The 27182-nt window shown below is 40.3% G+C and overlaps 1 protein-coding gene across 6 annotated transcripts in view; it reads left to right on the top strand.

The window, feature by feature from the left end:
* Nucleotides 1–27182, top strand: part of TBC1D19 (TBC1 domain family member 19) — a 112294-nt gene that overhangs the window by 42609 nt on the left and 42503 nt on the right. For all 6 annotated transcript variants that reach the window (XM_073342334.1, XM_073342335.1, XM_073342333.1 and 3 more), the window contains 4 exons: nt 3533–3643; nt 6554–6626; nt 7520–7558; nt 15798–15910. In XM_073342334.1, coding sequence (XP_073198435.1) covers nt 3533–3643; nt 6554–6626; nt 7520–7558; nt 15798–15910 — 336 coding nt within the window. The remainder of the gene's footprint in view (nt 1–3532; nt 3644–6553; nt 6627–7519; nt 7559–15797; nt 15911–27182) is intronic.

The raw sequence follows: 27182 nt of genomic DNA, 5'->3' as shown, positions 1-27182 counted from the left end.
CTTTTGCTTGGATAAATATGAACTGTCATTCTTTGGAACTGTGAATGTTAAAAGTGAAGTATTCTAATTTACATACGCAAGTAAGATTAATGTAACATGTTGTTCTTTGTCTAATTGGTAATACCAAACTATAAATTTCTTACATTTAAGGGCTTCTGGATGTCATAGTTGTGCTAATTATAAATGTAATACTTATCTGTAATTCAATCTTATTATATCTGGCTTGTATTTTGACCTTATTTTAAATATTTATAAAGTAGTGTTTATTTTCCTCTTGTTTTCTGTTATTCTTTCCTTTTCCCCTCATGTCCCATGGTGTGTCATTTCTCATGTTAATGTATTAATTTAGGGCCTGACCCTGAGAGTAGTCCCATATAAGTCAAGAGGGACTAGTCACGTGAATTTGGATTAATCAGATGAATGAGGGTTGCAGATATAGGATTTTAAGGAGGAATTTCCTTATAGCACTGGTTCTCAACCAGGGGTATGTATACCCCTGGGGGTACACAGAGGTCTTCCAGGGGGTACATCAGCTCATCTAGATATTTGCCTAATTTTATAACAGGCTACATAAAAAGCACTAGCAAAGTCAGTACAAACTAAAGTTTCACAGACAAAATGAGAAAGTAAGCAATTTGTCAGTAATAGTGTGCTGTGACACTTTTTTGTATGTTTGTCAGATTTTGTAAGCAAGTAGTTTTTAAATGAAGTGGGTTATAGCCCATGAAAGCTTATGCCCAAATAAATTTGTTAGACACACCCCTGGAACCCCGACCTGGGATATTCTATCTACTACCCAAGATCCATAAACCTGGAAATCCTGGGCACCCCATCATCTCAGGCATTGGCACCCTGACAGCAGGATTGTCTGGCTATGTAGACTCCCTCCTCAGGCCCTACGCTACCAGCACTCCCAGCTACCTTCGAGACACCACTGACTTCCTGAGGAAACTACAATCCATCGGTGATCTTCCTGATAACACCATCTTGGCCACTATGGATGTAGAAGCCCTCTACACCAACATTCCACACAAAGATGGACTACAAGCCGTCAAGAACACTATCCACGATAATGTCACGGCTAACCTGGTGGCTGAACTTTGTGACTTTGTCCTTACCCATAACTATTTTACATTTGGGGACAATGTATACCTTCAGATCAACGGCACTGCTGTGGGTACCCGCATGGCCCCACAGTATGCCAACATTTTTATGGTTGACTTAGAACAAAGCTTCCTCAGCTCTCGTCCCCTAACGCCCCTACTCTACTTGCGCTATATTGATGACATCTTCTCATCTGGACCCATGGAAAAGAAGCCCTTGAGGAATTCCACCATGATTTCAACGATTTCTATCCCACCATCAACCTCAGCCTGGTCCAGTCCACACAAGAGATCCACTTCCTGGACACTACAGTGCTAATAAACAATGGTCACATAAACACCACCCTATACCGGAAACCTACTGACCGCTATTCCTACCTACATGCCTCCAGCTTTCACCCTGACACACCACACGATCCATCGTCTACAGCCAAGCTCTGCGATACAACCGCATTTGCTCCAACCCCTCAGACAAAGACAAACACCTCCAAGATCTCTATCAAGCATTCTTACAACTACAGTACCCACCTGCGGAAGTGAAGAAACAGATTGATAGAGCCAGAAGAGTTCCCAGAAGTCACCTACTACAGGACAGGCCTAACAAAGAAAATAACAGAACGCCACTAGCCGTCACCTTCAGCCCCGAACTAAAACCCCTCCAACGCATTATTAAGGATCTACTACCTATCCTGAAGGATGACCCAAAACTCTCACAAATCTTGGGAGACAGGCCAGTCCTTGCCTACAGACAGCCCCCCAACCTGAAGCAAATACTCACCAGCAACCACATACCACACAACAGAACCACTAACCCAGGAACCTATCCTTGCAACAAAGCCCGTTGCCAACTGTGCCCACATATCTATTCAGGGGACACCATCAAAGGGCCTAATAACATCAGCCACACTATCAGAGGCTCATTCACCTGCACATCCACCAATGTGATATATGCCATCATGTGCCAGCAGTGCCCCTCTGCCATGTACGTTGGTCAAACTGGACAATCTCTACGTAAAAGAATAAATGGACACAAATCAGATGTCAAGAATTATAACATTCATAAACCAGTCGGAGAACACTTCAATCTCTCTGGTCACGCAATCACAGACATGAAGGTCGCTATCTTACAACAAAAAAACTTCAAATCCAGACTCCAGCGAGAAACTGCTGAATTGGAATTCATTTGCAAATTGGATACTATTAATTTAGGCTTAAATAGAGACTGGGAGTGGCTAAGTCATTATGCAAGGTAGCCTATTTCCCCTTGTTTTTTTCTACCCCCCCCCAGCCCCCCCCCCGACGTTCTGGTTAAACTTGGATTTATGCTGGAAATGGCCCACCTTGATTATCATGCACATTGTAAGGAGAGTGGTCAGTTTGGATGAGCTATTGCCAGCAGGAGAGTGAGTTTGTGTGTGTGTGTGGGGGGGGAGGGTGAGAAAACCTGGATTTGTGCTGGAAATGGCCCAACTTGATGATCACTTTAGATAAGCTATTACCAGCAGGAGAGTGGGGTGGGAGGAGGTATTGTTTCATGGTCTCTGTGTATATAATGTCTTCTGTAGTTTCCACAGTATGCATCCGATGAAGTGAGCTGTAGCTCACGAAAGCTCATCCTCAAATAAATTGGTTAGTCTCTAAGGTGCCACAAGTACTCCTTTTCTTTTTGCGAATACAGACTAACTCGGCTGTTACTCTGAAATTAGTCTCTAAGGTGCCACAAGGAGTCCTCCTCTTTACAGAATATATGGGATCGTGACTGAGATGAATAGGGCAGTTTACAGCTGTCAAAGCTATGATTTCAGACCCTGTAGACTCAGGCACTCATCAGTTTGCTCTTGTTTTAAGTGTTTAGTGTTACAATCGTTACCATAAGGACTAGAAATATCTTTTTAAAAACTGGAAGTTGAGATTCTGGGCCACAATTCTGTGGCAAGAGGTGAATTCTGTGGCAAACTGTTTCGCAGTGGAATTGCAGAATACCTAGGGCACTGGGTATCAAAACACTAATAGAATAGCTCTTTTTAAAATAAAAGAGTGCAGATCAATATCCTAGAATTCAGAGCCATTGAGAAAAGTACTATTAGCTTTCAGGTACTGTTTGATAGGGAAGCTAGTGTTAATTAGGACATAGAGTATGGCCTAAATGTTCAAAAATGATGGGTGATTTTTCAGTGCCTCAATTTCAGTTTTCAGAGTGGGAGCTAAGCACTTTCTCAAAATCAGATCCCTTTATGGATTTTGAAGTTGACTGCCCAAAATTACTAATTGCTTTTGAAAATTTCGGCCTTCACCTGGGAGTTGCAATGCTGCAGGAGATAGCACTACGTTTGTGTCAAAGCACAATTTGTGACACTGATACTGTTGGGCCACAATCTCATGTGTAGGTATATGCACAGGGAATGACAGATTGTATTATTTTTTAAAAGGTACTGATGAATCTTCGCAACCCAAATTATGAAAATGGGGATCAGCCTAGTTTAAAAAATCACCTCGGTCTAATTCAGGTTCCTCTGAAAGTTAAAGATATCCCTGAACTGGTAAGTGTAGTTGTATTTGTTCTTATGTTCTATTATATTATATTATATTTGTTCTTATGTTCTATTATATATTGACTAATCAATAATATACTAGGCAATAAAAAGGAATCTTAATTAGTTAATAGGTTTGTTTTTAAAAGACATGAGTAAGGATGTACAATAGGTCAGTAAATAAAATGTAACATATAGAAAAGATTTATTAAAGGAACTTTTTAATGAAAAAGAAATACAGAATTGAAAAAGGGATGTTTCCTCTTACCCCAATTAGTTAGTGGTTGATTTGCACCTTGAAACATGGCAGTATATTTTCTTACCTAATGTAACTGTGAATGTTTATATTATCTGTTAAATGACTACTCCTTTTCTGAATCCCTCTACACTCTTACCCTCAGTTACACCTGGTGGCAATGAGTTCCACACAGGGTGGCCAAAAATCAATGATTTTTAAAAATAAAAATAAAAAATCAGATTTTTTTATTTAAATCTAAATTTAAATATAGGTTAAATTTAAAAAGCCGATTTTAAAATTTAATTTTCAATTGACAATCTATGCTAAGACCTGAACTACGAATAATATCTATCAAACTAATTTAATTTAAATACATTTAAATAAATATTAATTAGTACATGTGTGAGAGGAGGATGAGATCTTCTAGTTTTAAAATCTTGAAGGACAAGGTGACCAGAAACAACAGTTAGTTCAATTCAAATACAATTATTGCTTCTTTTTGTTTAATAAATGTTCATTTGTTTGAAATGCAAAACATATTTTGATGAGAAAAAAAGTTAGTTTTATTTAATAAAAGAAACTAAAATGCTTTTTTTTGTATATTTTTAATTTATTTGAATTTCCAACTCTATTGAGCTTGATACAAGACACAAGTAAAAAATTAAACTGCTTAAATTAATTGCTTTAATAAATTTGTATAGATGTAGTGTATTCTCTTGATCAAAAAGAAGCCACAAATTTAGTATAAAGTTGTTACAACTAAATATAAGTCAACGTGCTTTAATGGTTACCAACTAATAAGGATCAACCTTTCTTTAGGAAAAAATGTAAATACATGCTTAAAATCTATTATTTAAAGCTTGATGATTTAAATAATTGATTTGATTTTATTTGATTTATATCCATCTACCCTGGTTCCATAGGTTTATTATTCATTGTGTAAAATAAAAATAAAAAAATGATTACCTTTTATCAGTTTCAAATTTGCCTTTCCATTTCATTGGATGTCCTTTTTGCTCTTATATTGTGAAGGAGGGTAAGTAGAAATGTTAAGTGATGGTGATTTTGGAAGCAAATACTGTGGACCAGTTTGTAAGGCCACTTTGTGCCATGTAAGCATAAAGAGTTCAAAATGGTATTACTGTGACTAGACATAGTCAGTCTGTGCAGGAGAACTCTCTGCTAGCATACAGCGAGTGAAAGTGGCTCTGACACCAACTATACAAGCCATTCCCTGTTTCTGCCCTCCACCCCCATGGGGAAGGATTAGGGTTGCCAACTTTCTGATTGCAGAAAACCGAACACCTTCCCCCCACCCCTTCCCTAAGGCCCCACCCTTGCCCTGCCCCTTTTCGAAGGCCCTTCCCCCCCACTCACGCCATCCCGCCTCCCTCTAGAGCTCACTTTTCCCCCACCTTTGGTCACTTGCTCATTTTCACCACGCTGGGGCAGGGGGTTGGTGGTATGGGAGGGGGTGCGGGCTATGCCTAGGGGTACAGGCTCTGGGGTGGGGCTGGAGATGAGGCATTTGAGGTACAGGAGGGGGCTCCGGGCTGGGGCCGAGGGATTCGGAGCGCAGGAGCGGATGCGGGCTCTGGGAGGGAGTTTGGGTGCAGAACGGGGCTCAGGGCTTGGATGGGGTTTGGGGTGTGGGAGGGGACGTGTGGTGTGAGCTTCAGGAGGGAGCTCAGGGCTGGGGCAAGGGGTTGGGATGTAGGAGGAGGCTTGGGGGCACTTAGCTCAGGTGGCTCCCGCCAGTGGGAACTGCAGAGCCAGCGCTCGGGTCGGGGACTGTGCACGAAGCCTCCCTGGCCGCCTCTGCGCCTAGAGGCTGCAGGTTAATGCCGGGCACTTCTGGGAGCCACGCAGAGCCAGGACTGGCAGGGAGCCTGCCTTAACCCACTGTGCTGCTGACTGGACTTTTAATGGCCTGGTCAACAGTGCTGATCTGAACTGCCAGGGTCCTCTTTTGACCGAGCATTCCAGTCAAAAACCGGATGCCTGGCAACCTTAGGAAGGATAGTGTGTGTCAGCTGCATTCTGGGGACAGGATGTAGGCCAGACAGGGAGGAAAGGGGATGTGGTTGATCAGAGGGATAGCTCGGTGGTTTGAACATTGGCCTGCTAAACCCAGGGTTGTGAGTTCAATCCTTGGGGGGCCATTTAGGGATCTGGGGCAAAAATTGGGGATTGGTCCTGCTTTGAGCAGGGGGTTGGACTAAATGACCTCCTGAGGTCCCTTCCAACCCTGATGTTCTATGATTCTGTGATCTCTGCTGCACCTGATTCTCCACACACACAAGGCTCTCGAGGGACGTTATGCTAGTGGAGAGAGTTAGGGCTTCCCCTGGGTGACCCTAACTTGCACCCAGAGCAGTAAATCAGGGAGCCATAATCGGCTCCCTGCAGCTTCCGTCTGTTTTGTCTGAGTTAAGCTCACACGTAGGTGAGAATCAGGGTGTGTAAGTCAAACTGTTTTTCTGTCTTAGAAAAATCTTGTACTGATTCTTATTCTTTCTTTTAAAATCATTTACTTCATACGTGATAAAGTTTGTTAGTTTGTAGGATATAACGATACATTTAATTCAAGGATTTTTTTTTAAATAAACTTTTAAAGAAGGAAACTCTCTCTGCGAGCTCTTCATAATATGCTTTTAATTCTCTATTTGTATTTTTTTCAGAGAGACTATTTCAGTGAGCTAGGCTTGAATACAGGACAGCTGGGTATTGATGATTCCACACAAGTGCCTCCAGGTTAGTGTGTGCTCTGCTTTAATAATTTAATTAGAACAGTAATGATTAAAGTATGTTTTTATGGAATACTGTGTAATTGAAAAGTAACTTGTATAACTTTTTGATAATATTCATAAGTATTTGTACCACAGCTATAACTCCAATGGTTCTCATGTGAATAAAGTTGAACATATTTGAACTGGTAGTGGATAACATTGCAAATGTGAAGAGCTTGATTTGAAAGATGTGGAGTGCTTGCAATTCTTGTTGATTTCAGATGGAGCTTCAGGTGTTTAAACCCTTTTCAGGATCAGGCCTGTGTCTCAAAAATATATATATATATATATTTTTAGAAAGTCTCAAGTTTCAAATCAAAACTGCTTTGAGTAACACAGTTGTGCAGCTGTGACACCACAGGATTATTAGGAAAATACAGAGGCACCTTTTTGATGTCCATGCTCTAGAAAATATTACAGAAAAAATTGTGTGTTAATATTCTGTGGTTTAAATAATACATAATGGTGGTTTATTTCTTGTATGCACACTATTATTTCTGTAGAAACAACTCTAGGGTCTCAAAGAATGGAAAATTATAGGATATAGAGAGACATTTGAAGTGGAAAATGTTCTGATTAAAGGTGTTGTGTGTATTTTTTTTTTTTATTTCTATCCTTCAGTCTAAATTACAGAAGAATATTGCTGCTGATGCTATTTTAATTATAGTAACATTAGCAGTAAAAATATTGGTTAAATATGATGTGTATTAATCTGCAGACATATATGCTTTGCAGGCATCAAAATTAATCTTCTGTTAGTCAAAAATACAAAATGTTGCCACACTAATAGCTGAAGTATTTTTGTCAATTCTTTCTTCATTATTTTTGGATTTTATTCATCCTTCATTATATTTTTAGAACTCTTTGAAAATGAACATGTACGTGTTGGGCAGACAGGTAAGGATTTGATTTCAGTTGTAATAAACTGTGAGGAATTAGGAATATCCTAAATAACTGTTGTCACGGAGTCCCTGGGCGATGCTCTGGAACTGCTCCCCATGAAGCCAGTCAGGACTCTGGGGTAGTCGCCTTTCTGTGAGCAGCCTGTCTTCAGGACACACAGCTCACACAGCTTCCACCTTCCTGGGTCTGACCTCGGAGCATTCAGCATCCTCTGCCCCTCCGTGCGCTTCCCCCCAGCGAGTCCACTCAGGTGGGGCTCCTGGGGAAGCCAGAGCGTCCTGCACCCCAACTTCGCAGTCAGACGGGACTCTCAGCCAGCCAGTAAAACAGAAGGTTTATTAGACGACAGGAACATGGTCTAAAACAGAGCTTGCAGGTGCAGAGAACGGGACCCCTCAGCTGGGTCCATTTTGGGGGGCAGTGAGCCAGACGACCATGTCTGCACTTCACTCCATGTCCCAGCCAGCCCCAAACTGAAACTCCCTCCAGCCCCTCCTCCTCTGGGCTTTGTTCCTTTCCCGGGCCAGGTGGTCACCTGATTCCTTTGTTCTCCAACCCTTTAGCTCTCACCTCGCAGGGGGGGAAGGGCCCAGGCCATCAGTTGCCAGGAAACAGGGTGTCGGCCATTCTCTGTGTCCAGACTCCTGCACACACCGGCCCTCTAGGGCTCTGCAATGATCATACACCCTTACCCCACCACCTAGATACTTAAGAACTGCCTAGGGGAAACTGAGGCACCCCCATACTATTCAGAGGAAACATTAAGAAGAGTCCCACTTCGTCACATCTGTCTTCTTCAAATAGTCATTCCTGAAATATTTTAATATTTCACCCATGGTAACACAAAGCACCCTGGATAATTCCATGGATGTTCGTATAAAGGTAGAAAACCTAGCGTTTTACATCTACCAATAGCTGCCAGATAAATAGCTCTACAGCTGGTTCGCTAAAAGCAAAATAGCAAGCATAGACACACACCTTTATGGCAATAGCTTAACCCATGCAACTTCTGAATTTCATTTTAAAATCAAAAGAGCTTGTTTTTCCATCTGTGCACACACAGTTCTCATTAGTGTTAATGGGATTTATGCTCATGCATCAGATGAGAATATAACCCTAATTCCTTTTGATGGTTATTCATAATTGCAGAACCTCATAACTACTGCAACTCTAAGCCATTATGGATGATTTTCACTCATTTTTCCACACATGTACTCCTTTCTGCGTTAGTTATATCTCCTCCTTGTATCTGTAGGATGAGAAGTTATCCTTAATTTTAAAACGGATTAAAAAAGTCCTTCATTAGCTCAAACCTTGCTAGAGAAGAAACACTCAGTGTCTTTACTTTCCACATCTTTAGGGGTAGACAATAACTGCTCATTATTATTTCCTCCAGCCAGCATCTTCAAAGGGGCAGACAGCAAGTCTGATGCACCCCTATAGCATTTTCAGGAAGCATGTCCACTTCCCTCTTCTGCTGCTGGGTCTAAGATGACAGCAGAATCTCTCCCTTCTCTTTCTTTTTCTGAGGTCCTTCGTCTCTCTTTTCCTCACCCAGTCATTCTGGCTTTGTGTAATCAGCTGAGGTACAATCCCTCTCATCCCCCCCCTTTCCCTATACTTCCTCAATGAATTCCTGGCCCCTGCAAAACAGACTTCCTAAGTAAATCCTGTATCTTTCCTATGTATTCACTGCTCCCTATCTCTTAACCATTCAGAGCAGCCTCTACTTCCCATTTCGTCTTCTACACCTTGTTTCTACAGGATGGCACAGAGTGACATGAAACCATGAGACAGAGTCTTGATCAGCTGTGAAGAAAAGTCTGGGCCACTGACCTGCTTGCTTTCTTGTAGCAACTGTGATGACTGCTACATGGGAGGTGACGCCTTCTTTATTATAAACACAATTTAAAAAACCACCACAACATATGGCAGTTGGCCAGAAAAGCTTGGAGTATACATGCAGGACTGAAGAAGGCTTGTGCCTCTAGCTAAGAGATTAAATTAGGCAGATCTGCTTTATATGCAGCCTATACTTGTCAAGTTCTGTATTGCTGTTTTTATATTTTTTTCTCACTTACTAAAGTAGGCTTCTTGAAAAAAGGCTTGTTTGCCACCAGTGCACTATGTGTTTTGGGCACAGATTCAAACCTTACTGAATTCAATGGGAGTCTTTTTATGGACTCCAGTAGACATTGGATCAGGCTTTTGGTCACCATCTATGACTTGGTTGTCACTGATAGATAGTCCCTACCTTCGTGTCAGTTGCACTATTGAGCTGAGGCTTTTTCTCTCCTACAGCCAGCATAACGCATCCCAGTTTATTAGTGAGGTTGTTTCTTGCCTCTGCAAAAAGTGATAAGATGGAAATACCTCAGTCATGTATATTGTTCTGTTCTCTGCTGAGGCTGTCTTCTTTTCCCAAGTTTTTGCATGTAGTTTGGCAGTATTTTATTTTTCCTTTTCTATCTAAGCATTTAGGAAGCCAAAAAAGGTGGAAAACAAAAAAACCCAAAGCCATGAGTGCACCACCTATTACAGAACTCTACAGGCCAAGAAAATATTTGTTAAAACAGAGACTTCCAGCAATTCTGGAACAGATGGCCCTTTGTTCACTTTGGACCAACTGGCCACATGATGTGTGTGTCCTTTTCTTGAACAAGATATTTTATCTAAGCAAGAGTTTTTGAAGAAGATTAGGAAACAGGCCAGCCAGCGAATGCAAAGAAGTCTGGTAGGTCTGAGTCTCTGACTCCTGACTGCAGCTGAACCAGACTTGTTCAGCTTCATTCAAGGATTTTGAATTGTATCCTTTTCTCTTCTCTTGTCTCATCACCTCACCTATTGATGTGAACCAGGCAGAGTTCATGAAGTACAGATCTGTTGCCTAGGTTTCCAGTGGGGACCGTTAGCATCTTGGGCTATTCCAGCACCCTGGGTCTCTTCACAGTCAGAGGAGGAAAGGAGGCATATCCTTTTAAGTTCAGTATCCAAATCTTCTTCCTGATTTCTCCCACCATATCACACAAGATGTATGGGAATAGTGACATACCTATCGTGAACTTCAGAGTCAGTAAAAGTTAGTAAAGCAAGAAGATTTTACTTTTCTAAGAAACTCCCCCCAGAATTGCATCTTATTTATTCATCTGTACAAAGGATACAGTGTGAAACTCGTATGTTCTACCCTGGTCACAATCTATTGAAGATATTTTAGCATTAATCATTAAGAAAGTTTCCCACCTACAGATTTTTCTAGCCACCAAGATGTGTCAGGCTTGTCTTGGTCTGGTCCACTTCAGTACCAGTCCCTACTCTTTGGCTTAGCTATGATTTTTGCATACTATTATCAAATTGGTCGTGATATTGGTAGCAGAATTCAGCAGTAGTATTTATGTAAGTCTATGCTCAATGGTCCGGACAAAGAAGATAGAGGCAGTCAACTTGTCTTCTGTGATAAATCATAAAAGCATATTCACTCTATCATAGAAGTGGGCACACTTTGGCCTACTAATACAGTATATTACGATTTAGTCATCTACTCAGAGACCTAATAGTGAAGTTGAGAAGTCCTTGCAAAAGCAATGTAGCAACCAAACCATTCATCAGCATGACTGCTAATTTGCTTCTTGAGGTTATTGATGTCTTTCCAGGACATGTGATGCTTTCCAAAGGGCATTCAGCCTGATGATCTGACATGAATGCTCTTTAGTTCCCACTACTCCCATGAAAGACATTCCTACACTGGAGGTGCAACTATGCACATACCTTCTGTAGGGATTACCCTTATAAATTGCAGAATAGCTAACAACTGACTCCAGTCACAGTTGGGAAGCCTGAGTGGGAAAATTGATAACCTGTTCAAAGTTGTGCACGTTAATGTGTTCAAACTGAAGGCTTTGAGATTCACAGCAAAGCCTGAAGCTTGTCTGCCAACAGCAATGCTACACATTCTGCTAAAAACTGACAACAATACAGTAATCGCTTCTGTCAAACTAAAGGGAAGCATGAAGAACAAAGAATTGACTGTACAGTACAAGGTTGAGCAGAAAGACCCCTGTTTAGCTCTGCTTGCTAATATCAATTGTCCTTCCAATGAGAACCCTCCTTTTAGAGGTACCATCCCATTGGCTGACTGTTGCATTAGGGCAAATCAGGGGAGTGTATGCTGCCCTTCAGGCTCCTACTTATCCTGGATGGTAAAGCTATCATGCCTAAACTGAAGCACCGTCCCAATCAAATGGCTACAATGCTAGTCCTTTTATTTGCATTAGAACTACATTCAGAGGACAGTTTTCAGAGAGGTGTGTTAGGTTTTTCAGATGCACAGCATTGGTCTTCCTTAATTAGCTTGTTGACTGTGGCTTAGGAATAGAAAGGGATACTTCCCACCCTTCACGTGGAAGCCCTCCATTGGTTGAGCTGCTGAATATTGCCCAGTAAGATGCAAGGTAAGACATGTGAAGAGAAGGAAATGGGTAATAACCCATGGGTGAAATTCTGGTCCCATTGTAGCCTTGGGGCCAGGAATCAACTATGTGTAAATTCAGAATAAGAAGCACAGTCCTGCTTACAAAATCCTCCTGATTTTGTGTGTATTTTTCAAAATAAATGTCCCAATGATCCCTTTTTGAGAGAGACAGCATCAAACAAATATTAGCAGCCCATTGCTCATGAGTAGCCGGGGAAAGAAGTAAGGTAAAATAAATGGATATCAGAGTCAAACTAAATACAGTGATTGTAAATGTTCGTTGAAATACATTTTCATATTTTATATAATGTACCTTTGATATTTGTACGCAATAAAAGAATACATATTTGTGGATGGAAATAAAGACTTGAGAAGCTCAGCTGGTAGAATCTTTGTTTGATGCAGGGACTTGACCTGGGTTGTGCTTTGTCTTTCCTCCATAGAATCATAGAATAGATTCACAGAATATCAGGGTTGGAAGGGACCTCAGGAGGTCATCTAGCCCAACGCCCTGCTCAAAGCAGGACCGATCCCCAATTAAATCATCCCAGCCAGGGCTTTGTCAAGCTTGACCTTAAAAACTTCTAAGGAAGGAGATTGCACCACCTCCCTAGGTAACGCATTCCAGTGTTTCACCACCCTCCTAGTGAAAAAGTTTTTCCGAATATCCAACCTAAATCTCCCCCACTGCAACTTGAGAGCATTACTCCTTGTTCTGTCATCTGCTACCACTGAGAACAGTCTAGATCCATCCTCTTTGGAACCCCCTTTCACGTAGTTGAAAGCAGCTATCAAATCCCCCCTCATTCTTCTCTTCTGAAGACTAAACATCCCCAGTTCCCTCAGCCTCTCCTCATAAGTCATGTGTTGCAGTCCCCTAATCATTTTTGTTGCCCTCCGCTGGACTCTTTCCAATTTTTCCACATCCTTCTTGTAGTGTGGGGCCCAAAGCTGGACACAGTACTCCAGATGAGGCCTCACCAATGTCGAATAGAGGGGAACGATTATGTCCCTCAATCTGCTGGCTATGCCCCTACTTATACATCCCAAAATGCCACTGGCCTTCTTGGCAACAAGGGCCCACTGTTGACTCATATCCAGCTTCTCGTCCACTGTAACCCCTAGGTCCTTTTCTGCAGAACTGCTGCCGAGCCATTTGGTCCCTAGTCTGTAGCGGTGCATTGGATTCTTCCGTCCTAAGTGCAGAGTCCTGCACTTATCCTTGCTGAACCTCATCCGATTTCTTTTGGCTCAATCCTCCAATTTGTCTAGGTCCCTCTGTATCCTGTCCCTACCCTCCAGCGTATCTACCTCTCCTCCCAGTTTAGTGTCATCTGCAAACTTGCTGAGGGTGCAATCCACACCATCCTCCAGATCATTTATGAAGATATTGAACAAAACCGGCCCCAGGACCGACCCTTGGGGCACTCCACTTGATACCGGCTTCCAACTAGACATGGAGCCATTGATCACTACCCTTTGAGCCCGACAATCTAGCCAGCTTTCTATCCACCTAATAGTCCATTCATCCAGCCCATAGTTCTTTAACTTGCTGTCAAGAATACTGTGGGAGACCGTGTCAAAAGCTTTGCTAAAGTCAAGGAACAACACGTCCACTGCTTTCCCTTCATCCACAGAGCCAGCTATCTCATCATAGAAGGCAATTAGATTAGTCAGGCATGACTTGCCCTTGGCAATCCATGCTGACTGTTCCTGATCACTTTCCTCTCCTCTAAGTGCTTCAGAATTGATTCCTTGAGGACTTGCTCCATGATTTTTCCAGGGACTGAGGTGAGGCTGACTGGCCTGTAGTTCCCAGGATCCTCCTCCTTCCCTTTTTTAAAGATTGGCACTACATTATCCTTTTTCCAGTCGTCCGGGACTTCCCTGGATTGCCATGAGTTTTGAAAGATAATGGCCAATGGCTCTGCAATCACATCCGCCAACTCCTTTAGCACTCTCAGATGCAACTCATCCGGCCCCATGGACTTGTGCACGTCCAGCTTTTTTAAATAGTCCCGAACCACTTCTTTCTCCACAGAGGGCTGGTCACCTCCTCCCCGTGCTGTGCTGCCCAGTGCAGTAGTCTGGGAGCTGACCTTGTTCATGAAGACAGAGGCAAAAAAAGCATTGAGTACATTAGCTTTTTCCACCTCCTCTGTCAGTAGGTTGCCTCCCTCATTCAGTAAGGGGCCCACACTTTCCTTGGCTTTCTTCTTGTTGCTAACATACCTGAAAAAACCCTTCTTGTTACTCTTGCTAGCTGCAACTCCAGGTGTGATTTGGCCTTCCTGATTTCACTCCTGCATGCCTGAGCAATATTTTTATACTCCTCCCTGGTTATTTGTCCAATCTTTCACTTCTTGTAAGCTTCTTTTTTGTATTTAAGATCAGTAAGGATTTCACTGTTAAGCCAAGCTGGTTGCCTGCCGTATTTACTATTCTTTCTACACATTGGGATGGTTTGTCCCTGTAACCTCAATAAGGATTCTTTAAAATACAGCCAGCTCTCCTGGACTCCTTTCCCCCTCATGTTGTTCTCCCAGGGGATCTTGCCCATCAGTTTTCTGAGGGAGTCACAGTCTGCTTTTCTGAAGTCCAGGGTCCATATTCTGCTTCTTTCCTTTTTTCCTTGTGTCAGGATCCTGAACTTGACCATCTCATGGTCACTGCCTCCCAGGTTCCCATCCACTTTTGCTTCCCCTACTAATTCTTCCTGGTTTGTGAGCAGCAGGTCAAGAAGAGCTCTGCCCCTAGTTCGTTCCTCCAGCACTTGCACCAGGAAATTGTCCCCTACAATTTCCAAAAACTTCTTGGATTGTCTGTGCACCGCTGTATTGCTCTCTCAGCAGGTATCAGGGGTGATTGAAGTCTCCCATGAGAACCAGGGCATGCGGATCTAGTAACTTCTGCGAGTTGCCGGAAGAAAGCCTCGTCCACCTCATCCCCCTGGTCCGGTGAGTCTCTAGTAGACTCCCACCACGAAGTCACCCTTGTTGCTCACACTTCTAAACTTAATCCAGAGACACTCAGGTTTTTCTGCAGTTTCATACTTGAGCTCTGAGCAGTCATACTGCTCTCTTACATACAGTGCAACTCCCCCACCTTTTCTGCCCTGCCTGTCCTTCCTGAACAGTTTATATCCATCCATGACAGTACCCCAGTCATGTGAGTTATCCCACCAAGTCTCTGTTGTTCCAATCACATCATAATTCCTTTACTTTGCCAGGACTTCCAGTTCTCCCTGCTTGTTTCCCAGGCTTCGTGCATTTGTGTATAGGCACTTGAAATAACCTGCTGATCGCCCCTCTTTCTCAGTATGAGGCAGGAGCCCTCCCCTCTCACGTGCTCCTGCTCATGCTTCCTTCCGGTATCCCACTTACCTCAGGGCTTTGGTCTCCTTCCCCCGGTGAACGTAGTTTAAAGCCCTCCTCACTAGGTTAGCCAGCCTGCTTGCGAAGATGCTCTTCCCTCTCTTCGTTAGGTGAAGCCCATCTCTGCCTAGCACTCCTCCTTCTTGGAACACCATCCATGGTCAAAGAATCCAAAGCCTTCTCTCCAACACCACCTGCATAGCCATTCGTTGACTTCCACGATTCGACAGTCTCTACCCAGGCCTTTTCCTTCCACAGGGAGGATGGATAAGAATACTTTCAGTATTTAAAAAAGTGTGTGTAGTTAAAACTTTTAAAAATGACATGACAATTTCTGGAAATGTATGATTATGTATGTTATGTAAATTCATGGCATCTACATATTTTGCAGTTTTAACAGAACAAGATAGTGCTGCAGCCCAACAGTATGTCCGTCAGGGGTGTCCAACAGCACTCCGAGCTGAATTATGGGCACTCATTCTGAATATTTCTAATCAGCCTGAGGTAAGGGGCAAACCAGGTTAAAATCAGATGAAAATACAACTGGCTATTGAAAAAGCATATGTATGTTTGTTAGTAATGTTTTGCCAATTTTAATCTGTTTTGTCACATAAGTAAACATTTGAAGACTACCATATGGATTTTTCAAATGTTTAGACTTGTACGGTTAGTTTGCCATTTTATAATAATTATATTTGTAGACTTAAATCGTGTGTGTGTGTGTGTGTGTGTGTTTAGTGTGCCTGGAAAACGAAAGCCTACATGCATGGATACAATCATTCCCACTTCCACCAAAACTCATTGTGTGACCAATCAGGTCAGAAGTATTGTGCAGTAAATAAATCAGCCTTGATGAGTGTATGCGTGGGTTAAGACCCAAACCTATAATATAATTAATTCTCCTTATTCATTATATAAAATAGTGGTTGGTGTGGAAGAAGTATTAAGCCAAGCATAGTGGTGAATCAGTCTATTTAGACAAAGTGGGTGGTGTATTATAGAAATTGGGAAGTTCTAGTCCGTAATCTGGTTTAATCCATGTGAATGATATTAGAATGTTTCTGTTTATAGGCTGTGTCCAATGTGAAGATGTTGAAATCTGCTGAAAATAGTAGGATGGGACATGGAATATGTGTGTTTAATCTTCATGAAAGACATGGGGTGAGAAGTTAGCTGATAAGGAGAGAAGGAAATTCAGAATAGTTTTAGGTTTCAGAGTAGCAGCCGTGTTAGTCTGTATCAGCAAAAAGAAAAGGCGTACTTGTGGCACCTTAGAGACTAACACATTTATTTGAGCATAAGCTTTCGTGAGCTACAGCTCACTTCATTGATGCATCCGATGAAGTGAGCTGTAGCTCACAAAAGCTTATGCTCAAATAAATGTATTAGTCTCTAAGGTGCCACAAGTCCTCCTTTTCTTTTTGAGAATAGTTTTAGGTATCTTGCATGAGTTTTGCAAAGTGCAGCTGTGAAGCAAAGTTAAGGTTTTAAATACAGAGCTGAGGTTCAAAAAGAATTTTGAATGTTTGTTTTTAAGTAGTCAACAATGTAGACAAACACTTTAGAAACATCACAAAATTTAGGCTAGGGCTTTGTGACCTTAGCTGTAAATTGATATAGATTTATATTTTATTTATGAATTACCAAAATATCTTTATTAATGGTCTAGTTTGAGTGGTAGTGTGGACACTCTAATCTTGTGCCAATCACTTTGTAAGACACAATAGGACACAATCTTTTTTTTTAATTTATGTATCTGTAATTCTAAATTAATATATACATTTTATGCATATACCTTACATGTATGAATTAAGGAACCAACGTGTGTACTGTCCTCTCATCCCTTTGCCCAACATTATTTGCCATAGCATCCTGTATTTCTTATTTAATGTCGGCCCTGATACTAGGAAATACTTAGGCACATTCTTAGCTTTATGCAGCATGACTAGTCCCATTGAAGTCAATAGGGTTATTCACATGTTCTTAACTTTATGTGTAAGTCTTTGCAGAATTGGAGCTTTATATTGTAAACTCACTTGGACAGGAACCATGCATACCAATGGTGGCATTCACAATTGCTAATGATATAATATTGCACTTTTGTATCTTTGAAGATATGCAGTCATATGGCTGTAATTGAGGGACAGTGATAACTGACAATTAGAAAGTTACTTCGTTTATGAGATCTTAGCCATTGTTAATGAAATGTACACCTTTTTATATTTTCAGGAACTGTAAGTTTTACATTGGCAGCAAACCTTAAACGTTAGTGCTAAGAAAAACAGTCAACAAATGGACTTTTTAAAATCCAACTACAGATGTTTCGTCTAGTGATAAAAACACTTAGTTCAGACCTTCATGAAGAAACAGTCTAGGCATTTGTTTACAGTGAATAACAGATTAAATTCCCTTTAGATAAAAAAGCCCTGCTAAAGTAATAATGAAAATATTATACAACATATTTGTGATGCTTAATGCTAGATGTGAGTTCTTCTGAATTATTCTGACAGCTGAAGTCTGAGGTTTCTCTCTTTGACAGTAACCAGATTAGAAATATGAAATTCATTTTGTTGTTTTCATTGCACATCTGTCTACATTCTCTTGAGCACTTCATATATTAAAGGTATGTTTGTCTTAGTATGCAAAGTAAAATAACTGAATTAAAGATCAAATCTTCTATTTTGATAAATTAAGGGGAAAGCATTTATTAAGAAAAAAAGGAATAGTAAGATATTCCATATTTTTTTAATTCAGGTATGACATGACACACTTTTTGAAAACTGACTGCTTAGAAAAAAGTTCCAACCCAGTTAGAAAAATTCTCAAATGTTTCTCTTTGAATAAAATAACCAGTATCTCAGTGCTTATAACTTTTTAAAGCCATGCTAGTATTTTTCTAAAAAAATTGGCATAGTTTGTTTGATTATTAATTTCTCTTTATGTAGCATTCACAGAGGAAAGGTGGATTCTGGAAGCAGTGCCCCTTGTTCTTAGGCACTCAAAAGCTATTGATAGAAAAATTAGTAGACAAATTAGTATAGGGGAAAGGAAAGAATAGGCAATGGATATACAAGATAATTTGATTCACCAGTCTCTAAGGTGCCACAAGTACTCCTTTTTCTTTTTGCGGATACAAACTAACACGGCTGCTACTCTGAAACGTGCAATTGAAGTTGGTCTTCAAGAGGCACTTAAAAGTAGAGAGGGTTGGAGCCTTGTGGATGAGCTAATGGAGGTAATACCATGCATGCATATGGTGCTGAGTGGAAGAAGGCACTGTGATGATTATGCAAGAAGCTAACAAATGGCTGAATGTGGATGGCAATGCTGGTGGAGCTGTGGGTGCTGAGGTTTAGGAAGAGGATGTTAAGAATCTTGAGAAAGGAGGATAAGTAGGCAGGATAAAGTTATGCAGAGCTTTAAAGGTGTAGACAAGAAGCTTAAATTTGATGCAGTAATGGATGGTGAGCCAGTTGGAGGTATTAAGAGATGGGACTGAAATGATCAAATCAATGAACAAAACAGATTACTTTAGTCTTAATCTTACTACTTGTGGTGCTAAATAGTGTGCATTCCAGATCATGATTTTTCTAGTACACTAACCTGAAAACTACTACTTTTATGATCAAGTAGCTTTCTGGACGTTTATTTTTTTCTTGTTGTGTATATAATAAGCATTTTTGTATCCTAGTTTGATGGCTGCCATCTTGACTAGTGTACCAAGGATTGAATGAGAGACCTTCACAGCTGAAAGCATGAATGTATACAGTTTGAGCTTTAAGAGCTAGACTCTCAAACAGAGAGTTTTAACAGACCCATATCTGTGGTTGGTCATAAAGGGTGACATAGAACACACGCTCACTAGTGGGTTTAAAACAGCACCATGTTATGATGTGCATATCCATAAACTGAAATACTAATCATATGTCATCTTTCATAAACACAGACTTAATCATTTCTTGACCTATGGTAATCCAAGACTCTTTTTACCCTGACATTTTATTACTGTAAAAAAGTGTTTATGTGGCTGCTCATTGGCATATATTGTGCAAAGGTGAAATAAGGTGTTTAGTAAAACTATGCACTTTTCCAAGTAACTGATTTTGTATATGCTTTAATGGTTTATCCAGCACTACTTTCTCATTCTCTGCTTGTTCATTACTGAATTATATGGTTGCAATAGTTTTTCCTCTCTAATGCGTGTCATTTGGCATTTACACTTTTCTAGACTTGCAGATTTACAACAGACTGTATACGTCTATAAATCTAATATAGGTCAGTAAATTTCCTTTGTTAGAAGTTGAAAGGCGGAGTTGGCTGGTGTGTGTGTGAGAGCATCAAGATATGGTAGTTTGAGAGATTGTGTTTAAATAAAGCTCAGGTAAAAAAACCAATCTACAGTATCATACGCAAAGATACAAGCAGTGTGCTTACGTGATGGTGTTGAGTAATAAACTGTTAGCTCTATGCTGCAGAATTATTTAGGAATATATAAGTACACTGTCTGGAAATGAATTGCTTATTAGTCTTTTATGTTGAGTTGTACAGGAAATTACACACACACACACACACACACACACAGAAAAAACTGTTAAAAGAATGTTATTAAGGTGGCAAAGCTTCTGATCCCACTGATGAGTCAGGTGGGTGTCAGTATGATGTCACATGATGGAATTTCTGCGGTTTTAGTTTGCTTTTTTTAAAAACTTCAAAAACTGCACTCACACAAACTCTATGCTAAAAAGAACATTCTTCAGGTTTTAAAGTCAAGTTCTCAAAAGTTGGGAAATGCCAGAAATAATGTTGCCTGTGCAAGCTTAATTTGGCTCCCTTATGTGTATGCATTGTGATGCAGTCTTTAATTTAATTCAGAAAAGAACTAGATAAATTAATGGAGGATAGGACCATCAATGGCTATTAGCCAGGATGGGCAGGAATGGTGTCCCTAGCCTCTGCTTGCCAGAAGCTGGGAATGAGCGACAGGGGATGGACCACTTGATGATTACCTGTTCGCTCCCTCTGAGGCACCTGGCATTGGCCACTGTCGGAAGACGGGATACTGGCTAGATGGACCTTTGGTCTGACCCAGTCTGGCCGTTCTTATGTTCCTAATTTGCAAAAAATGAGCAAATACTGTTTTTTCATATACTATAGTGATGAGCACCACAGACAAAGTATACTGGCCAAAGAGCTTGGGAAGTTGGTTTAACTAGAACATCAACAGAACTCTTTTTTTTTTTTTCTGGTATATTCTGCAGTTCCTCTATGGGGCTTTGCCAAGATAGCTGTACTGGAAATACCATTGTAGTGTTGACTAGCTTTAAGGGTATGTCTATGCTGCAATTAAACACCCGCAGCTGGTCCCCACGAGGGGGGAGGATCCCAGAGCCTGGACTACAGCCCAAACCCAAACATCTACACTACAGTTAAATAGCTCCATAGCCCGAGTCCTGCTAGCCTGAGTCAGCTGACATGGGCCAGCCACAGGTGTTCAACTGCAGTATAGACATACCCTACATGGGGAAACAGAGAGATCAGTAAGCGAAGAGAAGGAACTATGTAAGATCTTGCCAGGCACTTAAAATTTTGGGAATAAGGAATCTAACAAGTATTGCAGGTGAAAAGTACATGACCTAGTGCACTGCGAGAAGTCAAGGGAATAAATTGGCAAAGAGCTGGCCTGCAACATCACAGCCTAGAGCAGAGATGTTCTTCCTGCTGAGAGGCATAGGGAAATTTGAGCTCCAACCACATTACAGCTAGTAACAGAAAAGCATGCAAGTGATACCAAAAGAACTCACTGACTTTATTTTGCAGTTCACCATTGCAGAATGGAGAATTCATGATCAATGAGAAATCAGAAATACCACTCCTAGAGTGGACAGGATCATTCTGGCACAGGAGGAAAAATATAAAATATATAGTTGATTGCAAACACTAATAGTTGAAATACTTCAATGAGTCAGGTTTCAGAGTAGCAGCCGTGTTAGTCTGTATCAGCAAAAAGAACAGGAGTACTTGTGGCACCTTAGAGACTAACAAATTTATTTGAGCATAAGCTTTCGTGAGCTACAGCTCACTTCATCGGGATGTCTTTTATAACTTTGTTTGGTGGAAAATTCTTTGTTACAGCAAAGTGTTTAGAATAACTAATTTTGTACTAGAAAACTGCTAAAAACCTTCCCCTTAAACTTCGTCTAGATATGATACCTGTGGACACAAGGAAAGGAATTCTCATGTTTGATAAATGTGGCCTTTTTTACACAAGGAAGAATTGGGAGTACGTTCCACAGAAGAAGGCTTGCAGAGATTTTTCTCCTATCCTTCTCTCTCTCCCACCTTGTCCCCCAAGCCTGTGGGTTTTTTAATGGAAAGAGGCAGTCAGTACTATGATCTTTATAGTAGATAATTCATTTGTTAAAATATTTATCTTTCGTGAAATATGGTCTGTCTTCCTATTCTATCTCCTTTGTGTTTCACTTTAACAGAGATTTCTCAAGCTATTTATATGAGCTCTTAAAAATTAAGTAATCATCAGTATTAGTTTCAGAGTAACAGCCGTGTTAGTCTGTATTCGCAAAAAGAAAAGGAGTACTTGTGGCACCTTAGAGACTAACCAATTTATTTGAGCATGAGCTTTCGTGAGCTACAGCTCACTTCATCGGATGCATACCGTGGAAACTGCAGCAGACTTTATATATACACAGAGAATATGAAACAATACCTCCTCCCACCCCACTGTCCTGCTGGTAATAGCTTATCTAAAGTGATCATCAAGTTGGGCCATTTCCAGCACAAATCCAGGTTTTCTCACCCTTCACCCCCCCCACACAAATTCACTCTCCTGCTGGTGATAGCCCATCCAAAGTGACAACTCTTTACACAATGTGCATGATAATCAAGTTGGGCCATTTCCTGCACAAATCCAGGTTCTCTCACCCCCTCACCCCCCTCCCAAAAACCACACACACAAACTCACTATCCTGCTGGTAATAGCTCATCCAAAGTGACCATTCTCCCTACAATGTGCATGACAATCAAGGTGGGCCATTTCCAGCACAAATCCAGGTTTTCTCACATCCCCCCCACCCCCATACACACACAAACTCACTCTCCTGCTGGTAATAGCTCATCCAAACTGACCACTCTCCAAGTTTAAATCCAAGTTAAACCAGAACATCTGGGGGGGGGGGTAGGAAAAAACAAGAGGAAATAGGCTACTTTGCATAATGACTTAGCCACTCCCAGTCTCTATTTAAGCCTAAATTAATAGTATCCAATTTGCAATTGCATTCCAATTCAGCAGTTTCTCGCTGGAGTCTGGATTTGAAGTTTTTTTGTTTTAAGATAGCGACCTTCATGTCTGTGATTGCGTGACCAGAGAGATTGAAGTGTTCTCCGACTGGTTTATGAATGTTATAATTCTTGACATCTGATTTGTGTCCATTTATTCTTTTACGTAGAGACTGTCCAGTTTGACCAATGTACATGGCAGAGGGGCATTGCTGGCACATGATGGCATATATCACATTGGTGGATGTGCAGGTGAACGAGCCTCTGATAGTGTGGCTGATGTTATTAGGCCCCGTGATGGTGTCCCCTGAATAGATATGTGGGCACAATTGGCAACGGGCTTTGTTGCAAGGATAAGTTCCTGGGTTAGTGGTTCTGTTGTGTGGTATGTGGTTGTTGGTGAGTATTTGCTTCAGGTTGCGGGGCTGTCTGTAGGCAAGGACTGGCCTGTCTCCCAAGATTTGTGAGAGTGTTGGGTCATCCTTTAGGATAGGTTGTAGATCCTTAATAATGCGTTGGAGGGGTTTTAGTTGGGGGCTGAAGGTGACGGCTAGTGGCGTTCTGTTATTTTCTTTGTTAGGCCTGTCCTGTAGTAGGTAACTTCTGGGAACTCTTCTGGCTCTATCAATCTGTTTCTTTACTTCTGCAGGTGGGTATTGTAGTTGTAAGAAAGCTTGACAGAGATCTTGTAGGTGTTTGTCTCTGTCTGAGGGGTTGGAGCAAATGCGGTTGTATCGCAGAGCTTGGCTGTAGACGATGGATCGTGTGGTGTGGTCAGGGTGAAAGCTGCACACCAGCAGGACAGTGGGGTGGGAGGAGGTATTGTTTCATATTCTCTGTGTATATATAAAGTCTGCTGCAGTTTCCACGGTATGCATCCGATGAAGTGAGCTGTAGCTCACGAAAGCTCATGCTCAAATAAATTGGTTAGTCTCTAAGGTGCCACAAGTACTCCTTTTCTTCATCAGTATTAGTGACATTCTTGTGGTTGTAGCATTAAGGCCAAAATGTGTAAATTGTCTAGGTTGAAAATTAAGTTATCTAATGTTTGTAACGTTCTTGTAGATCCTTTAATGGAAAGTGCTACAGAAAAGCTAATTGGGTAAAATAACAATTTTACATGATTTTGCTTCACACTGAGCAGGCTGGAACTATGCTTTGTTTCTTAATTTAGATCTAATTTTGTTTTAATGTAATTGTTTTAAAAACCCATAGTGTTGATTTTTAATTTAATCTCCAGTGTTTTAATAGTGAGCGTGCCTGGTTCTGGACCAGATAATGTCTAATACAATTTTTCATTAGAATATCTGTTTCTTTTCTCAAAGGATGTTTAAAATCTTCCTTTTCTGTATACTATGTCTGAATCCTGATTAAAATTAATTATATTCTGGAAAGGAGGATGCTTTCTAAAATTATCACAGAAGGCTGTGATTTTTTTTAAACTGGCATTACTGATTTTCTTCACATTTAAACAAACAAAAACAGAAACATTACAAAATTGTATTAAATATATTTGTTATGCTTAAGATTAAGGAATAGCTCATTAGTTTAAGTGAAACTTCCATTTAGATTATTTTATTTTTACAGCTTTCTGAAGCGTAGACTGTTCAGCTACCATGAAGGTTTCTTAGTGTCTTTTCTAAATTGTAATTTATACAAAACTGCAGTTTGCTGTGCTTAATTAAATAATACAAACTGCCCTTCAAGTCCAGAGATAGGAAGCTAATAAATATTTTAATTAAAAGTAAACCATTAACATTCTAATCATGATGCAATATAATGCCATAAACAAAGCTTAAAACTCAAAACAGTCATAAAAAACTCATGATGTCTGTTAAATTAGGGTGTAAATTATGAAGCTCTTTTTTTCTCTTGCATAAAGAATATCTATCCTTTTTAGTAAACTGTTTCTTTGCACCATCTTATCATTTTATTATATGGGTGAATGAAATTATAAGAGTACAGCAAAGGGGCTTAATGTAAAATTGTTCTGACTATGAAGTTAAATAGAAAAATTATTTTAAGTTATTACTTAAAAGCTATAGTTTTATAATATTTTAATACAAATAATTGGAACAAAACACCCAAACAGATGTGGGGGAAAAACATGCCAGTTGGATAAAACAAGACTATATAAAGTCAATACTAGATAAGTGGTGTCTAACCTGTGGGCTGGAGCCACTTGTGACCCTAAAGTGTGATTGTGTTCAGAAGAAAATTTGGTTTTGATTATGAGTTGAAAATGTGCTCTGCATGCATTGTAGCAAAGGATAACCTTTTCCAGAAGTCTATGTTTAAATATAATTCCAACCCCCAGTGTCTGAATAGTTGTTTTTACTTCTCTTTTCCTAATTGGATATTACTTGGTCTCTGTATATTTTACAACTGGACTATTTATATGTTCTAAATCATCTCATTCTTGTTCAGTAAATAATCTGTGGCCATATGTTTCTCTTTTATTGCTTTTGATTGGTTTTCATTTTGTTTAAATGTCTGGCCATCCTTTGTGGATTAATATATGTAGTACATTATCTTCTTAAAATTATAAAATGGAAAAAACTGACAACATTCCTTGAAGCACCATACACAGGGACCATAATATTTATATTTTACAAATTATTAAATTTCATATACAATTTTTTTTAAAAAGAACATGTTAAGAGAATCATATTGTACATCCTATTCTTTTTCCTTATTTGTATGTTACACAGAAATAGCTACAATGACCACCTGCAGAATGTTGCTAGCTGTCATGACATTTGAATGCCAAATCATTAATTGTATTCTTCCAACTATGGCATCTGTCTTCTTGACATGTTCCACATAAGCTCCATTTTTGGCTCTAAAATTGCCTCTAAAAGTTTCGCTTGGCTCGAGTTTGCTTTCACCTAGATTTCATTTTAAACTTGTTTGTGAAGACTTTACTTAATGCTATGTTTCTGCATAATTTTTTCTGAAGAGCTAAGTGATGTGCTTAGTTATGGAAAAAGTGATTGTTGCCTTTCAGCAATGTTTTGCTGGTTCTTTGACCTCATATATCCCCTAGGACTGCTCTCTTGCAGCTTGTTCTTTATAGTGAAAGAATACTAGGTCACAGCCTCTCTCTCTCCCCACTCTGCACAAAGCAGAAAAAAATTATGGTAGCCCACTGCTGCACACCATATTTCTTTTAAATAATTAGGCCCTTAATAATATCTGTTTCCTTAGTTCCCTAAATGCTTGATTATGATTTTATTACATAGATTTATAGAACACCCATTACGGTAGTAGCTGGACATACCTTGCATGGCTAAAGTTGAGTCATTAACGTTCCCTGTAAAGGAGCAGAATACCATGTTCTCCTGCTGCCTTACTTTTTAGCTAGAGAATTCTATGGCCAATTTGTAAAGTCTCCTGAAAAAGCCATGGTTAACAGATCAACGCATCTTGCAACTCTTTTACATTTAAGAATATTTTTGGTGGTAGCAAATTTAAAAGATGTGGGCTCATACTAGGATTGCCTCACCTTAAGCTTTCACAAGCTGCATTCTTCAGACAGTGTGTACCATTGTTGAAGTTTTCCTTTTCACCTGCCTGACAAAAATACTCCACAGTTTCATAAGAGATGCAATGCCATAAAGTAATCTGGAGTGTAAACTCTTTGTGACAAGAGACCTGTCTTTTAGTGTTTTCTGCGAAGCACATTTGTGAGTACCATGCAATAAAATAATGAAGAATGTGTACCTGTTCAACATGGTAAAACCACACTCATTCACACAGATCAAGAAACCACATGTGAAGTGTGCATGATTCTGAGCCTGTGTATATGAGATGTTGATGGTCCTCATTGGCCAGTCAAGGAACGCAGTCCATCTACATTGATCCTGCCTGATAAAGTATGGTGATTGTGACAGGAGTGGAGCTGCTCTGTAATAATTTATTAATACTGTATGTGAGGTGGTTTTTGGGATGTTTAGCGTATACATATTTTGGTTTAGTTTAATAGAGGGCTTGTAATAAAAACAAGCAGGAAGTGAAACAATAGCTCAAAATAAGCCACCCCTTGTTTATAACTTAAGGGTTATTAAGAGACAATGCCGAAGAAGTGTTAACTTTGAAGATTCCACCTCCTGTCTTGAGCCATCTTACAGAATTAGTTTTGACAAACAGGGCCAAAGCCTGGGAACTGACACGAACAAAGCAGCTCTGGCTGTATTAGAAGGGGCTGTCTCTCATATGGCTAATCAAATTGTTATTCAGGGGAACAAGAATGACGCACACATGCTTCCTAGAAATGTCTGAAGAAGTTACGCCTGTCTAGCTTATCCCTGGGATGATAGGACTTTAGGTAAGATAGATGTGCTTGTAGGCTGTTGTTACAAAATCCTTTTTCTCTTGTGTTTTGCTCTATTGTTAGCATAAGCAACATATACACCACTGGTCACAGACTCCCAAAGGGAAGAACCACAGGTACCAAACTCGGGTTGACCTGCTGGGTAGGCAC

This window comes from Lepidochelys kempii, chromosome 4 (assembly GCF_965140265.1).
Source record: "Lepidochelys kempii isolate rLepKem1 chromosome 4, rLepKem1.hap2, whole genome shotgun sequence".
Taxonomy (NCBI): Eukaryota; Metazoa; Chordata; order Testudines; family Cheloniidae; genus Lepidochelys; species Lepidochelys kempii.
The sequence above is the reverse complement of the archived record's forward strand: the minus strand, read 5'-3'. Positions and strand labels throughout refer to the sequence as shown.